Source organism: Phodopus roborovskii, unplaced genomic scaffold, assembly GCF_943737965.1.
Source record: "Phodopus roborovskii unplaced genomic scaffold, PHOROB, whole genome shotgun sequence".
Taxonomy (NCBI): Eukaryota; Metazoa; Chordata; class Mammalia; order Rodentia; family Cricetidae; genus Phodopus; species Phodopus roborovskii.
In genome coordinates, this window is record NW_026126578.1 from 7,480,769 (window position 1) to 7,497,204 (window position 16,436).

General features: G+C 46.1%; 1 protein-coding gene across 1 annotated transcript in view; it reads right to left on the reverse strand.

The window, feature by feature from the left end:
• Positions 1–14,566, reverse strand: part of Tamm41 (TAM41 mitochondrial translocator assembly and maintenance homolog) — a 33,644-nt gene extending 19,078 nt beyond the window's left edge. Inside the window, exons 1-4 of the mRNA XM_051203695.1 lie at positions 14,338–14,566; positions 11,618–11,800; positions 9,207–9,299; positions 1,957–2,107 (exon numbers count right to left, since the gene is read on the reverse strand). Of these exons, the coding sequence (XP_051059652.1) occupies positions 1,957–2,107; positions 9,207–9,299; positions 11,618–11,800; positions 14,338–14,472 (562 nt within the window). The 5' untranslated portion in view covers positions 14,473–14,566. The remainder of the gene's footprint in view (positions 1–1,956; positions 2,108–9,206; positions 9,300–11,617; positions 11,801–14,337) is intronic.
• Positions 14,567–16,436: the final 1,870 nt, after the last annotated feature.

Genomic DNA, 16,436 nt, shown 5'->3' on the forward strand with positions numbered 1-16,436 from the left:
AAGCAAGTTCAAGACCAGCTGATGTTACAGAAGACCTTGTCTCAAAACATATGTATTTTAGAAGGTCACATCCTGGGGTTTAGTCAGCAGGCAGGAAGCCCTGGGCTCTATTCCCAGGGGCAAAAGAAAAAAGTCCACAAATAGATGAAGACTCTTATATAATTTTTAAACTTCAGTCAAGTTTCAACATTTATAGATAACTACTCACAGAATCCACCCATCATGATAGGGACTCTGATTTTATGGAGACAAAGGAGTAACTGTAATGCTGGGGGTCAAAGACATGAGTCCTACATCAGCCACAGTCAGTCAGGCCCAGAGGACTTTGGCCCTTTCCTTTGCAGCAGTTTTGGAGGGGGAAACTGCTAATGAGAGGCTCTCTTCCACTTAGCGCTCCCAGGCCCTGCATGTGGTGTACGAGGAGACCCCTCTGCTCTCATGGGGGGGCGGGTGCTGCCAGGTAAACCTAGAGGCAGCCAAGGCAGAGCTGAGCGCACTTCCTTTCTCTCCAGTTGCAATCACAGCTGTGTGTGTGATGGACGAGGGTTAGGAAGAGGGCTGCAGAAAGAGGCCTCCAGAGCCCTCAAGGCATTACACCTCCACGAAACTTTACCTGTGCTGGGCTTCAGAGAATAAGCGCACTGCTGTGCATTCGGCTTCCTTAACTTAAACACGGGAAAGTCCTATTTATTTAAGGGAGTCATTTTCAAACCTTTCTTTTTGTGGTTCTGGGGAGTGAATCAAGCACTCTGCCCTGGCTATGCTCTCAAACAAACAAACAAAATTACATTTTATTTATGGTGTGTGTGTGTGTGTGTGTGTGTGCGCGCGCGTGCAATAAGAGAACAACTCGGCAGAATTGGTTCTCTTTCTCCACCACGGGGGTCTCAGATCATCAAGCTCTGTGACAGATGCCCTTACTGCCTGAGTCATCTGCTGGCCACAAACACCTTTTCAAAAACATCATTTAGACAATCTATGAGGCCACTGGCAGTGGGTCCAAGATCTAACTGTAACGCACAAACTGACTTAGTGGAACCCATTCTATATGGAGAGATACCTTGCTCATAGATACAGGGGTGCGGGGTGGGGAGGTGCCTGGGCTTGCCTCAATGTAGACTTCCCAGGAGAGGCTCCACCCTCTCTGAGGAGCAGATGGGAAGTGGGAGGGGGAGGGGAGGGGGAGAAGAGGAGGGAGGGGGAACTGGGATTGGAATGTAAAAGATAATTTAAAAAAAAAGCATCATTTCTGTCAATAAGATCTGTGTGTGCTCGTGGTGCCAGGATGGCACCTGAGCTGAGTGCACACTGGGGAAGCACTCTACTGTTCCTTGTAGAGGAAAGCTTGCACAGACGCTTACTGTGTTTACTATGTTGAACAGCTAGGGTGAGGCACGGTGACTCTGTCCTCTCTGCTACCCTCTTGACTTTACTGGGAGGGGGAGGAAGAAGAGGAGGGGAAGAAGCTTTGCCAAGACCGAGGGACACATCTGGTTGAAAGGAAAAGTGAGCATTTAGACCTGTCACAAAAATAAATGAATGCGGGAGAAAAGAAAGCCTTCAGTTTAATTCAGGAAGAAGTGGACTTGTGTGAGAGTGTCTGAGGCAGCGGCAAAGTCAAGGATGGAGTGAGAAAGGGCAGGCTGTGCACAAGCTTCATGCATGCAGACGGCACACGGTGCAGAGGACACCGCCGGCATGAAGAGAATCTCCTTACTCTTAGGGAACAACCTGGGATGTAGCCTACAGGGGATATGGTGGTGCCACTCGGTTCCAAATAACTGGGTCAGGCGAGGGTAGGGCAGTACGGCAAACACCAGCAGACAGTGGTTCTCAAACCAGGACCCCTGGAGGGGTCCAGTCATCCACAAACTGGCTGGAAACATAAACGCTTGGGCCACACCACAAGTGTACTAACAGCTGTGTAGGGGTGGGCTGGTCATACACTGTACAAACCTGAGTAGGAGAGCCCAGCAATTTCTATGAAGAGGTCTTCCTCGGAGAAGCTTTCCGGGAGCATGAGGCAGGCGGTTGTCACCGCACTCTTCAGGTTCTTATCCAGGGCCGATCTAAGAACCACATTCTCATTCATAGACACAATCTTCACCTGGAAAAGGCAGACCATTGAGAGGCAGCACTGCAGAGGCCGGTGTCACGCAGCACACACTGACTATCCCCTCTGCCAGCCACTGAAAAGCTAAGAACAGAAGTGACACGAAGCCATCATGACTCTTAACAAGAAATCCCAGAGTCTCCTGTCAAATGTCAAAGTCAGAGAAACTGTGACAAAGCAAAGGATCATAATTTCAAGGAAAATGAAAATGAATACTCTTATTAAAACTGATCTCATGTGTTTTGCCTGCATGTAAGTATGTGCACCGTGTGCATGCAGGGCCTGCCGAGGCCAGAAGATGGTGTTAGATCCTTGGACCTGGAGTTCCAGAGGGTTGTGAGCCCCCAAGTGGTTGCTGGGAATGAAACCCAGATCCTCTGCAAAGAGCAGTTTCACCAACCAACCCCCAAAAGTCTGCTGGGAAAATGGACAGAGACACTGCACACAGCCCAGGTTGATGGAAACTCTTTGGGTTTCTTATGCACGGAACGACTTTGTCTGGGTTTATCTTTTTAGGGGTTTGTTCTTTCTTCTTACTGCATTAATGGCAGTTTATCATCATGTTCTAATTAGACAGGCCTAGCCTGGAAATAAGCCAAACAGTCCCCCTTCCTTTCTTTTTCTTTTTTGAAGGCAGGGTCTCACTAAGTAACCTTGGCTGGCCTGGAACTTGCTATGTAGACCAGACTGTCCTCAAATTCAGAGATCCTCCTACCTCTGCCTTCTGAGTGCTGGAATAAAAGGGTGTACCACTATGCTCAGCTCTTTGATTTTGGATATAATTTTGTTATGTAACCCAGGCTAGCCTTGAACTTGTGGTAATACCCCACCCTCTCTGTCTTGTATGTGGTGAGATTAGAGGAGTGTGTAACCTGAGGTAGGAATATGTACAACACTCAAGGCACTTGATTCGACAGCACCTCTTCTACCCTCACAATGAGAACATGATGGGTCCGTAACTAAGCCTTTCAGTACCCGGTTAAGTTTAGTATCACTGCACTCACTGAATAAAAGTAAACAGTCTAAAACAGCCAAAGCCTGAGCGATGAAGCAACAGCAGAAAGAGAGTGAAGCCTATGCTCAACAACCAAGTTATAAGTGTGTGGCGTTTTCTTCATAGATTCAGTCAGTGAATCTATTCCTCATCTTTACAGATAACTAAAACAAACAAAACCTCCCTCCCTCCCAGTGCTAAGGATGGTCAAACCCCGGGTCCTCCCACATGGAAGGCACTTTACCCTTCAGCTCTGCTCCTCTGCCCCCACTTTAAGCTTCTAAAATAACTCCTATGCTCATTTCCTAACTTTCCTTCAAACATTTTAAGGTGTGTGTGTGTGTGTGTGTGTGTGTGTGTGTGTACATGCAAGGCTGTGAGCATGCTGGTGCTCGAGCTCACATATGCCCTCATGTCACAGTGCTATGTGGATATCAGAGGACAATTTGAGGGAGTCAGGTCTGTCCTTCCATCATGTAGGTCCCAGGAATCACACTTGTCCTTTACCTACTGGGCCATCTCACTAGCTCGCTCAAATCAAACCTTGCATCCCACATGAAACCATGGACCCAGGAAGGAGACTTCGTCATCTCACTAACGGGGAAACTGAGGGGCGAAATGGTTCTGCTGTCTTCAAAAGACGACCAGATCTAGTCGGCTCCTGAGTTGTCCCATGATGCCTTTCGACATCCACATTCTCATTCTCATCCTCATCTACCAGGTCCTTCTTAACAGTGCTACAACCCCTTTTGTGTACATTTCTGTGGCTTTTACAGAAACCCAGTGAAATCAGAAGCTATTTTGCCATGCGAATAACTAAAAGATGCAAAGAAATGAATAACCCTGGGCATCTTCTCCTGGTTAACAAAATAGCACTTGTTCTCTAAGAAGGCCCCTCTACTTGCGCTGTCACAGAGTAGTCTGCCTGCTATTTAAGATTAAGAGAGTGAAAATAAAAGCACCCTTACTCAAGGGGAAAAATGTGTGGATCTGGTTCTCCAACGAAAGGTGAACTAGGACCTCGCCTCTGTAGCTCTGCTATTTGTTGTTCAGAGTGAAAAGCCAGTGAAAGCTTGGGGCCCTGCCAGAGAGGCCTGGGAAAAGAAGAAAGTCCTCAGACTTGTGAATAGCTGTTTGTACCAACTGGGAATGCTCCGACCTGGACTGCACAGATGGCATTAGCAATGTGGACTGCAGAGAGGAGGGGGTGATGCTTGAAGGGTCTGTCAAAGAGGAGATTTGTGAGTATCTTTCAAGCCAAGAAAAAAGTTACACGAGGGACTCCAGTATAACACAGTGACAGGCAGGGAGAGAGACTCCTCGAAGTTCGGAGTGAACTTGTAGTCTTGAAGAACCCAGACCGGCAAGTCCTGAGACACTTAAAACCTTCCGATCTAAACCCCAGGGCAGGGCTGCTCTAAGAGGTCACTGCTTGGGGCCACAAGGCTGGCTGGACTTGGTTTACCACCTGCTGGACTAGGGGCTCTAAGAACAACTGATATGGGGTCTTACTTTTTTATTCCTTCAGCATGCAGAGGAGACTAGGCTGCCTCTGCGTGCCAGTCACTAAATGAATGGCTCAATCTTTGCATTTCAAAGGTGAGTTGTCCAAAGGCTGGCTTACAGTAGTGCAGAGCCAGAACTGGGGAACCAGGCCTCCCAATGACTCAGCCAGGCCTCTCCTAAACCATTGGAATTCAGAATGTAAATTAATAAGCTACAACAGGGATAAAAACACCTAAGTGTGAACATACTAGAAACTACACAGTTTTATGCTTTATACAGATGGGCCATGTGGCATATGAATTTTTTCTCAAGAAAGCTGTTATTTTTAGTGGGTGTTTTTTTTGTTTTGTTTTGTTTTTTTCTGTTTCATTTTTTTGTTTGCTTTTTGTTGATCAAGACAGGGTTTCTCTGTAGTTTTGGAGCCTGTCCTGGAAGTCACTATGTAGACCAGGCTGGCCTGGAACTCAGAGATTTGCCTGGCTTTACCTCCCAAGTTCTGGGATTAAAGGTGTGTACCACCACCACCCAGCTCTATTTTCAGTTATTTTTAATTTTTTGAGACAGTGTCTCACTGTGTAACCCTGGCTGGCCTGAACGTTAGAGAGAACAGGCTGGATTGGAATCAGAGATCTACCTGTCTCTGCCTCCTGAGAGTTGTGATTAAAAGCTTGTATCACCCTGCCTAGCTCCACTAAATATTTCAAATTCCATGATTCTTTACCAGAAAAAAAACACCTTGTTGTAGGGCTTGGGATATAGCTCTTTGTTGGCCTTCTGGGTTCCTTGTCCTGCGATATGCATGGGTAGGCAGGCAAGCCTATACCTACCTACACTAACACATTGAGATGGTAAGTGACTTAGAACTTAAAGCTCTCCAGGAAATAAAGCTAGGCATCTTTTCAATCATAAAACAAGCTGACAGGGAAGTAGGAAGCAAATTTTTTATTTAATTTTTTTCATATTTTTGAGATAGGGTCTCACTTATATGTCCCCTGGCTGTCCTGGAACTCATATTCACCTGCCCCACCTCTGAGAGCATCTACCACCTTGCCCAGTGAAAGTGTAATAAAATATAATTTACAGTCAACCCTTTCTAGAAATGTCCATTTTTTCAAATCCTTTATACTCCTTTTGAACACTTAGCTGTGCTAGTGGGTGAGAAGTCTCTTTTCAATTTGCAAGTCACAGATACTTCGGAAGCTTTAGACAATATAATTTGATGCAATGCTTGTTAAAACATAAAAGATGAGGAGTTCACACATTTCAAAATTCTTTTGAGACATTTGCTCATTTTGTGTAGAAGATGCCACCAACCTATCAGCTTTGCTCAATCATCACAAGTATTTGCTGCCACCTACAGGTCAAAAGTTTATCTGCGGCTTCTAATGGGGAGAGGCTGGCAGATCTATTCCTACAGGAGTGGGAGCCAAGGGAGGGTGTGGGGAGAGGGATGGGGTAGGGGGTGTTAAAGGTGCTCACTTACCATCTCCAATGATTTATTTAATTTTAATGTGCATGAGTAAGTTTTGTGTCCATTTATGTACATGAACCACATGTGTGCAAGGAAGGCCGGAAGAGGCCAGAAGAGGATGTTAGACCTTTGCATCTACAGTTACCAACAGCTGTGGCCACACACTTAGCTCACAGGAAGATCCAGGTGCAATCCCCAGCATAACAAACAAACACCGAGAACATGTAGGATGTATTCATTCCATGAGTCCACAGTAGTTTTGTTTTTTTGAGACAGGATTTCTCTGTGTAACAGCCTTGGCTGTCCTGGACTTGCTCTGTAGAACAGGCTGGCTTTGAACTCAGAGATCTTGCTTGCCTCTGACTCCCAATTTCTGGGATTAAAGGCTCATGCCACCACCACCCAGCTAGCATTTTTGGTTTCTAAAGGCTAGGTTAAAAAGCTTTCTTTAAAGGGCGGAGGCTGTGGCTCAACAGTCGAGGACACTGGCTGCTCTTCCAGAATGCTCAGGTTTGTTTCCCAGCACTCACATGGCAGCTCACAACTGGCTATAATTCCATTTCCAGGGGATCTGATGCCCTCTCCTGGCTTCTATTGGCACTGCACCTACGTGGTGCAGGGACACTGCATGAGGGCAAAACAGCCATTTACATAAAATAAAAAAATAAATCTTGAAAAGTATAGTACAGAGACTATTATGTTTTGATTCAATCTCTTTTTTACTTGAAAATAACAGGCAGCCAAGAACACTGGGAGGGAAACAGTATATTCTGTGTCTACTAAATCAAACACTTTGACTGACCATGGACGGACTATCCTGAGGTTGGTGTGAGACATGCAGTTAGAGGAGGAGTAGATATCGAAGACTAGAAGACTAGGTGTGCTGGGCTCTAAAAAGCTGTGTTCTTTTGAGCACACAACCCTTCCAGTTTCAAGGCAGGATTGCCACTCCCATTCTACAGATGGGTTAACTGAGATTTAGGGACAAAATCCAACTGTGCAAGTTCATATAAACAGCTAACAGTGGCAGAAAAGAGCAGGACCTAAGGCTTCTCATTTTACAGTCACTATTCACCCCATCAAGCTGCACACTTTGTAAAAACAAAAACAACCCTCCAATTAAAAAAACAAAACAAAACAAAACACCAAAATAAATCCTAACAACATTCATAGGTCTGGGGATGTCACCCAGACCACCTGCAAATCACTCTCTTGGGACTGGGCATGCTCGTGCATACCTGTAGTCCCAGCTACTCTGGGGAACACAACAGGACCATGTCTCAAGGAAAAGCAAAACAAACAATAGGAAGAAAACTTGGGAAAGAAAAATGTGTATTTCTAAACTTTCAACTCCAGTAATTTGCTTAATGTTGTGTTTTACTAGTTATAGGACCTTGGAATGATTTGTTCACTGTGATGGTCTAAAAGAAATGGCCCCCAAAGGGAGTGGCACTATTAGGAGGTGTGGCCTTGTTGGAGGAAGTGTGTCACTGTGGGGGCAGGATTTGAGGTCTTTTGTTCAAGCCTCCCTCAGGGTGACAGTCAGTCAACTTCCTGTTGTCTGCAGATGCAGCACACTCAGCTCCATATCTGCTGAAAGCCGCCATGCTCCCGCCATGATGATAACAACTGAATCTCTGAAACTGTAAGCAAGTGACACCAATTAAATGTTTTCTTTGTAAGAGGTGCCATGGGGGGGGGGGCTGGAGAGATGGCTCAGAGTTTAAGAGCACTGGCTGTTCCTCCAGGGGTCCTGAGTTCAATTCCCAGCACCCACATGGTGGCTCACAACCATCTGTAATGAGATCTGGTGCCCTCTTCTGGTGTGTAGTATGTGTGCATGCATATAATAAGTAAATATTAAAAAAAAAAAAAAAAAAAAAAAAAGACTTGCCATAGTCATGGTGCCCCCTTACAGCAATGAAAACCCTAAGACATCCACGACATAAAATTATTTCTTATGAATATCTGTGAAGCAATTTAGGTATGCCTGTTGCTCATGGACATTTACAAATGTTTTTCCTGGGATAGGGATGATGCTCAGCTGTAGGGTATTTCAACCAGCCTGCATCAGGGCCTGGGCTCCAATCCCAGGACACCCCCCTGTTCTAACTGAAGTAGAGACTACAGCACACACAGGGATGACACCACTTGTAAGGGTTTACCTAAGCATAACACGTGTAATATGCATACACATGTGTAAAAGGCACACAAATGTGTCATACTGCTCCAAATACACAATCATGGCCACATTAATGAGCTACACTACCACATTTAAAGTACAGGTTCTAAGATGGGAGACTCTTGAGAGTTCACATCCATCCATCAGAATCCCCCCCCCCCCCAGATACATAAATAAAAGAAAAAGGAAAGCCACCACCCCCAGCACCTCACTGTGCTCACCACCACGACTCTGGACTTGGCTGTTTATGATTTTGTTTTATGTGCACCAGTGTTCTGGCTGCATATATATGCATGTGCCTGGTGTTTGACAGAAGACAACTTTGATTCCCTGAAATTGAAGTTATAGATGGTGTGAGTAACCATGTGAGTGCTGGAAACTGAACTCGATTCTCTGGAAGAGCAGGTGGTTCTTTACCATTGAGTCACCTCTCCAGCTTCCTGCTTAAGGAGGGTCTGTTATCTGAGCATGCCCGATGAACTCATAGCCATTTCTGGTAATTCCCTCACCTTCCTGGAGATGGAGAGCCCTCTCACCACACGGTTGGTTCCTCTGGTAGTCAGCCCTATCCTGAAGTTAAGCAGAGGCTCAGCCAGAGTCTCAGGACCTGGGACTGTGGCTCAGTGGTGAAGCCCTTGCCCCTTTGTTCCATCTAGAAGTCTAAAGGTTTTAGGAGCTCTCTCCCAGGAGCCAAGACAAAGCCTACTATATGTCTTACACACATATTACATGCACACAGATGCATGTGTACACATTATGCACAAAATCTCCTCTTATAACACAGCATCACAGAGTCATCTCTTTATACTGTAGATGGTGAACTACTGACATTTCCATTTTCTGGGATTTCTTATCTATGAGCTCACAAAGATCAAAATGAGTTCTAATTCAGAGACAAGGGGCTATGCTAACTGTGGTGGCATGAAGGACACAGACTCACCGGCTTTTGGAGGCGTCCTGCGATGTACAGATTATTCCAGTTCAGGAGGTCATCAATTAGGGTGCCAGTGGAAATAACCCCATATTTGATAAGCTGCAAGAGAAGACATGATCATGACAAAGAACAAACCACCAGGCTGCTGAATCCACAGGCAAAAATGAGGGAAGGGCTAAGGTCTTATTCAGGAACAGGATGCTGATCTCCTGAGTTAAGCAACTTAAAATACCTACTCTTTGGCCAGGCATTGGTGGCAGAGGCAGGTGGTTCTCTGTGAGTTTGAAGCCAGCCTGATCTACAGAGTGAGTTCCAGGACAGGCTCCAAAGCAATACAGAGAAACCGTGTCTCGAAAAACCATCACCAAACAAACAAACAAAAAATATACCCTTCAAAAACCGATATCTTGCTGAACATTGATGGTACACATCTTTAATCCCAGCACTTGGAGGCAGAGGCAAGTGGATCTCTGAGTTCGAGGCCAGCTTGGTCTATAGATTGAGTACCAGGATAGCCAGGGCTACACAGAGAAACCCTGTCTCAATAAACAAACAAATAAACAAACAAACAAACAACCCAAAACCAAAGAAAACAAACTAAAAAAGAAAACCCATTATCTCTATCAAAACTGCCCAGAGATTTAGTGTCAAGACTGACCTGGCTCCCAAGGTACAGGAAGTGAGGTGGCCAGTATTTTTAACGTATAGGATTGTTAAAGGCAGAACAGCTCTTAGACAACATTTAGTATCAGTCCTCAATGCTAGATCCTTCCAATTTCAGAAACGATGATTTAGATAATGTTCCTCATATGAGAAATAAGAAACTGAGTGCCAGGGGCCAGTGAAAGGGATCAGTAGGTAAAGCTGCTTGCGACCAATCCTGATGACTTGAGTGTGATCCTAGAATCCATAAGATGGAAAGAAAGAACTGAATCCCACCAGTTGACTTCTAACTGAAAATCAATCTCCCCCCCCCCCACACTGTAAATCTTAAAAAGAAATTTGAGGTTCAGCAACAGTAAATGATGTCACAGTGTCACTTCACCAGTAGATTGAGAGCTTGGTCCTGTAGCCAGGCACAGCAACGCATGCCTCCTAGGTCCTACAGCTGGGCACAGTAATGCATGCCCACAGGCCTGCTATCCCAGAGCCTGGTGGAATGCTAGATTGTTTGAACCTAGGAGTAGTTTGGGGACAGCCTGGATAGCAAAGTGTTTCAAATAACAGAAAACCCTGAGGGCTTTAATATTCACATCCTAGAATCGCAGCTTGATCTTCCCACATTCTTTGCATTACAAAATATCAGAAATTCTTCAATTAAAAGCTTTCACTGGCCTTTTCCCCATAGTGACTTTCAGCGCTGTTGACTTCTTTAAGTGGTGACAATTACAAGTGAATATCTGAAGATGAAAACCCTCTTACCAGTGTTAAGCACATGGAATTAAAGAGGAGGCCATTTCCACAATAATTTTATAAATCTCTAATGTGAATTCCCTAGCCACACCCTTAATCCCTTCTCCTGTCATTACACCAACCTCCTGCCCTTTACAGCCTGGTCCTTTGACCAATTGTAGGATCATTACCTGGGGGCTTGTCAATATGCAGAATGTCAGGTTCCATCCCAGACCACTGAATCTGGACCTGCATTTTAACATGATCCCCAGGAGACTCACACACCTGTAAAGGTTAGACTACCCTAAGCAACTGACATTAGCATCAGCACAGCAAACCCACAGGTCATCTTGGCTTGACTTATATTCTACCTCCCATCTCCCCAGAAGCCCTCTGAGAAACTAGGATGCTTCATTTGGTTTGACTCCTCTCCATGCTAGGGAACAAACCCAGTACCTAGGCAAGTATGCTCTGCCACTAAGTTATACAGCCAGGGCCTGTATATGTAGGATTCCTGACATAAGACAATCTATGTGTGTGGGGCGGGGTGTCTAAACATCTTACCTGACTTCTAACATGCAACTTTCAAATCCTACCCACCCGCTGACACCCTTCCATCACCGGACACCGTGTGCTCCCAAGGCATCAGGCATCCTCTTCACTTCCTGGTAGTACCTGCTCCTTCATCTAGATGACATGACTCTCCACCGTGATCCCCAGTGGCCCACTGCTTCTCCACGCCAATGAATCCCTACCCAGGACCCACTGAGCAGTGTGGCCAACAGATTAAGACCTGAGAACTACTTGGCCAAAGGACAAAAGACAAGACAAAGTCCAGTCACTGGCAGCCACCTTCATACACCCCAGCCACAGCCTGACAGATGGTGTAGTTCTGCCTGTGCCTGGGTTTAAGAAAGCTGGACCAGGTGTGACTGTTTCCTGAGAATGTGGACACACCTATTTCACCAGGGTTCTTCTGCCAAATTACAACCACCCAGTTAGGGCCAAGGCCCGAAGGCACTAACCTTCCCGTCACACATGATCAGCGGGTTGAAGTAGACCCCAGCACCATAGTTATTCTGGACCGAGGAGATGATCCTGGGCCCCAAGAGTTTGAGGAAGGAATAGTGGCTCCAATTCTTCTTCAGGTTCTTTTCGTGCCAGGCGACAGGGTCATCTACTGTGAACACCAAGTCTAGCATGGGATTCTAGAAAGTGAAAAAACAAGAAAATGTTTAGCACTAACACTTGAGACACTAGAGAAACAACAGGAAATTCTAAAGTGCTACAATATTACATGTCATGATCAGAAGACCCAGGGCTGTCATCACAAACCTAAGCAGGTCCCACAAAGCAATGATGCTAACTTGGCTTTCATCCATACAAATGATTACATCACACACTAACTGCCGGCACTCATCTGATTGCTTGACATACAATGAGTCAGTTTATCTCCAAAACAATCCCACAAGGCAAGTATGTTAGTCCAACTGTATAGCAAAGGAAACGAAGGAACACAGAAAGCACTTTGCCCAAGGGTGTAGAGCCCAAGTGTGGCAGACCCAAGGAGAGGTGGCTCGGTGGTTAAGAGCACTGGTTGCTCTTGCAGAGGACCTGAGTTCCATGCCAAAAGCACCCACATGGTGGTTCACAACCATCCGTGACTCTAGTTTCAGAGGACGAATGCCTTCTTCTGACTTCTGTTGGCAACAAGGCCTGAATGTGGTCCACATACAGTCACGTGGGTAAAATACTCATATACATGAATAATAAATCTGAAAAAATAATTTTAAAAAATCATTAAGAAAAAACAAACAACAAACAAAAAACCCAACAAGCTCTGATAGGTTTCAAGGCAGAGATCTCAAGAGTCACCACAGCAGATAGACAAATTATGTCCAAAGTGACACTATACCAACTTCACTTAGGACTAATTAGAACAAGAGAATAGGGAAGACGGATTTTTCTTGGATGGGATACATGAGTTCTAAAGAATGTAAGAGAGAAGCACAAGATGGAGAAGTAACCAAGAAAGCATGGAAAAAGGTAGTCAGGGTAGAGGAAACTGCTCCCCACAGGCTAGTCAGCCAGGCGTGCTCTAGGATCTGCAATTTGATGCCAATATAGCACAGACATTGTACTAAATGAGACCAGGGAGATTTCCCACACTGCAGAATTTTCCAGAGTAGCTGAATGGAGGGAGGAGAGGTTACAGAGGAGGAAACTCTTACAGAGAGCAACTGAAAGAGTCCACTAAGAAACAAGTTGGTGTCATTAGCTAAGGCACAGACTGAGCTGGAGAATACACCAGACTTCTCAGCATGAACATAAAAAATAGAAATGAAGGAGCAAGAAGGACCCTTCCTAGGAGAGAACCCTAGGTTAGCTCAAAGGAAAATCTCATGGAGTACAGGGCAGCTGTCAGGACGCTAAAGAATGCTAAGGGTTTCCCAGGGCAACCTCAAACCATTGGTGATATTATTTAAGATTTGGAGCACCATTTTGCGTGTGTGTGTGTATGTGTACAGATGCATGAGTCCATGTATTTCCAGGCCAGAGGATGCTGGATTCCACTCTCAGATGACATCCACTTTGTTTTTCTGAGATGGTTTTCACTGGCCTGGAGCTCGCCAAGTAGTCTAGGCTGGGAGCCAGCAAGCCTCAGAGATCCACCTGCTCTGCCTCCCTAAGGCTGGGATTACAAGTGTGCAGCACAATGTCTGTCTGATGGACAACTGTAAAAAGTAATAATTACGATAATGTCTGCGTGGCCAAGTTAGAGAAAATAAGTAGGAGACAGAAGAAATTCTAGCAACACCACAAAGTGAACTTTAACCCAAAGACAGATCTGGCCAGGTGCTAACCCCAGGATGCCTTACTGTAATCTGTATGTTTAATTCTGCAGATCACATTCAGACCACATGCACTGCTGTTCTCAGTCGACTCTGAAAAGCAATAAGGTTCACTCTTAACTAGACTCTTGTTAAATGTGTTGGGCTGAATAAATGCGGTGTCATCTGCCCCGGCCCTACATCCAGCTTTCTTGAATCATTTGTATTCTCTAATCTTTAGAATTACACTGCCCAAGTCCAAGCCTCACCTAAGCCAACGAAATCAACCTGTAGACAAAAACCAGTCTTTGTATTTGTAAAAAAAAAAGCACTGGAGCACTCTGAAAAGGCTGAAAACACTCACACAGGACCGGCTATTTCCCCCCACAACCTCTTCCTAACAGGCCCCGATTTAGATGGAAGTAGATAGACTGCTTATTCTCCACTTACCATATCAACTTAGGCCGGTGAGATTGCTCAGATGGTGGCACTTGCTGCCAAACCAGATAAACCGAACTCAATCTCCCCAGGACCCACGTGGTGCAAGGAGAGCACCAACTCGCTCAAGTCTTCTCTGACCTTCAAGTGTACGCTGGTTATGCATGTGCGCTTGTCACAAAGCCAGCAAGTACGTAAACGTAAACATACGTATTTACTGGGCATGGCTGTACAAGTCTTTAATCCCAGCACTGTGGGTTCGAGGCCAGCCTGCTCTACATGGTGAAGTCTAGTCAGCCCCGACTTGGAAAACCCACTTGAGCTCACACAGAGGTCACTTTGGTAGGATGACCATTTTACTAGTTGGAAGCTGGCGTGTCCGGGGCTCTGCGGGGACGGAAGGCGCAAGGGAACCGGAGAGGGCGAGCAGATACCAGGTCTAAGGCTGGTCGGGAAGGCGCAGGCTCGGAACTCACCTGCTGGTGTGCACTGGGTCCTGCCTGGCGGTACACTGCCGAGCCGTAGGCAAAGGCCAGGCTCAGGTCCTCGGGGAAGTGAGCCAGGATCCTGCGCAGGCCTACGCCCGAGCTCTGCAGCGCCTGCACCGCCATGGGCTGGCGGACACGCCGGTACAGTAGAGGGTGTAGCGCCTACACCGTGCTCGCAACTCCGGGTCGTGAGCACCGCGCTTCCGCCTGGGCCCCGCCCCTCTACGCACGTGCGCTTCAGAGCTGGCAGCTGGCAGCCTGCGGGGAGGCTGGGCTCCGTCGCGCCCTCTGGCGGGCGGAGGAGCGCATTGCAGGCCCATCCTAGGACTGCTAACTGCTATAGAGCCTTGCAAAAGCCTATGTAACATTCAAGCCACGAACGATTCTTTTAAATATTTATTATGTATACAGTGCTCTGCCTGCATGTATGCCTGCACGCCAGAAGAGGGCACCAGATCTCATTATAGATGGTTGTGAATAACCATGTGGATGCTGGAAATTGAACTCAGGACCTCTAGGAGTGCAGTCATGCAGTTAGTGCTCTTTAACCCCCTTTTTTTTTTTTTTTTTGTATTTCCCAGGAATGACTTTTAAATCATGAGTATATTGTGTAAGTTTTTTTTGTCTGCTTGGTTTTTTTTTTTTTTTTTTTTTGAGACAGGTCTCATTATGTAACTGGCCTGGAATTTGCTATGTGGACCAGGCTGTCATCAAACTCACAGCCATCCACCTACCTCTGTCTCCCAAGCACTGGGATAAAGGCACAGGCTACCACATTCACAATTCTGTGCAGGTATCATCTCTACCTCTAAATTGTAGACTTTGAAGATTAAGGGGAAAAAATTAAAACTTGACCACTCTACCACCAGGAGATTGTAATTGTTAGAAACTGGCCATAGTTTCTTCACATTAAAAGTCCCTTTGAAGTCCGATAGTAGATAAAATGCTCCATAAATGTTGGACAAACATTCCCTCATACTTTCGTTCAATTTTAGGATCAGAGAAGAGTTTGTGTCTCTATGGGGATGGTCTCACAAAGGGCTCTTTAATTTACATGCCTTTTGTGGAGAAAGTGGGATCGGGTAGAAGATACATACCATAGAGTTCTTTACTCCATGGGAGAAACTTGCTCAAGCCCGCAGGAGCCTTCAGGACATGGTTGAGCTCCCAGACCCTTTGAGGCTATGCTTTCTTCTCTAATTGCACTGCCTCTCAAAGATCATCAAGGCCACCTGCAGTCCAAGCTGCTTGTGAGGCTAAGACCAAGGTGGGGTGGGGTGTGGTGGGGTGATGGGGTAGGGTAAGGTGGGGTGGTGGGGTTTTGGGGTGGGGTGTAATGTGTGTGTGTGTGTGTGTGTGTGTGCAAGCTTTAGCCACATAGTGAGTTTTAGGTTGGACTAAGATATTCTGAAAGATCCTGCTCTAAGGGAAAATGGCAGCAAACGATTAGGGCTGGGTGATGTTGCTCAGTGCTAGGGAGGTTGTTGAGCATGCCCAAAGGCCAGAGTTCCATCCCATGCACAGCAAATGTCAACATACCAACCAATGGGGCTGGAAGTGTGGCTCAGTGATTAAGTTCCTAGTACCCACACGGTGGCTCACAACCATCTGTAACTCCAGCTCCAGGAGATCTCATATCTGATTCCTCTTTCTGTGCTCTGAGGGCGCCAGACATGCACAAAGCATACATACATTCATGCAAGACGGTGATCACTCATACACATAAAATAAAAATTTAGAGCATCAACCGCACTAAGGGGTCAGGGAGAAGGTCCAGCTAGAAAAGTGTTTATCTGTGCAAACATGAAGACCAGCACTTAGATCAGAACCATGTAAAGCCAGATGTGGTGGCCCAAGTCTGTAACCCCTGAACACCTATGGGGAGATGGGGGTCAGAAACAGGGAACAGCTTGAAGGGTGGCTGGTTTGTGGTACATACTGGGGGACACCCAGAGACCCTGTCTCAAACCTACACTGGAGGTTGTCCTCTGACCTACATGTGTGTGCCGTGGCACTTCTGTATGCATATGTATTTGCGACCATGTGCACATGCGTGAGCGCACGCACGCACACACACACAGTAGTAA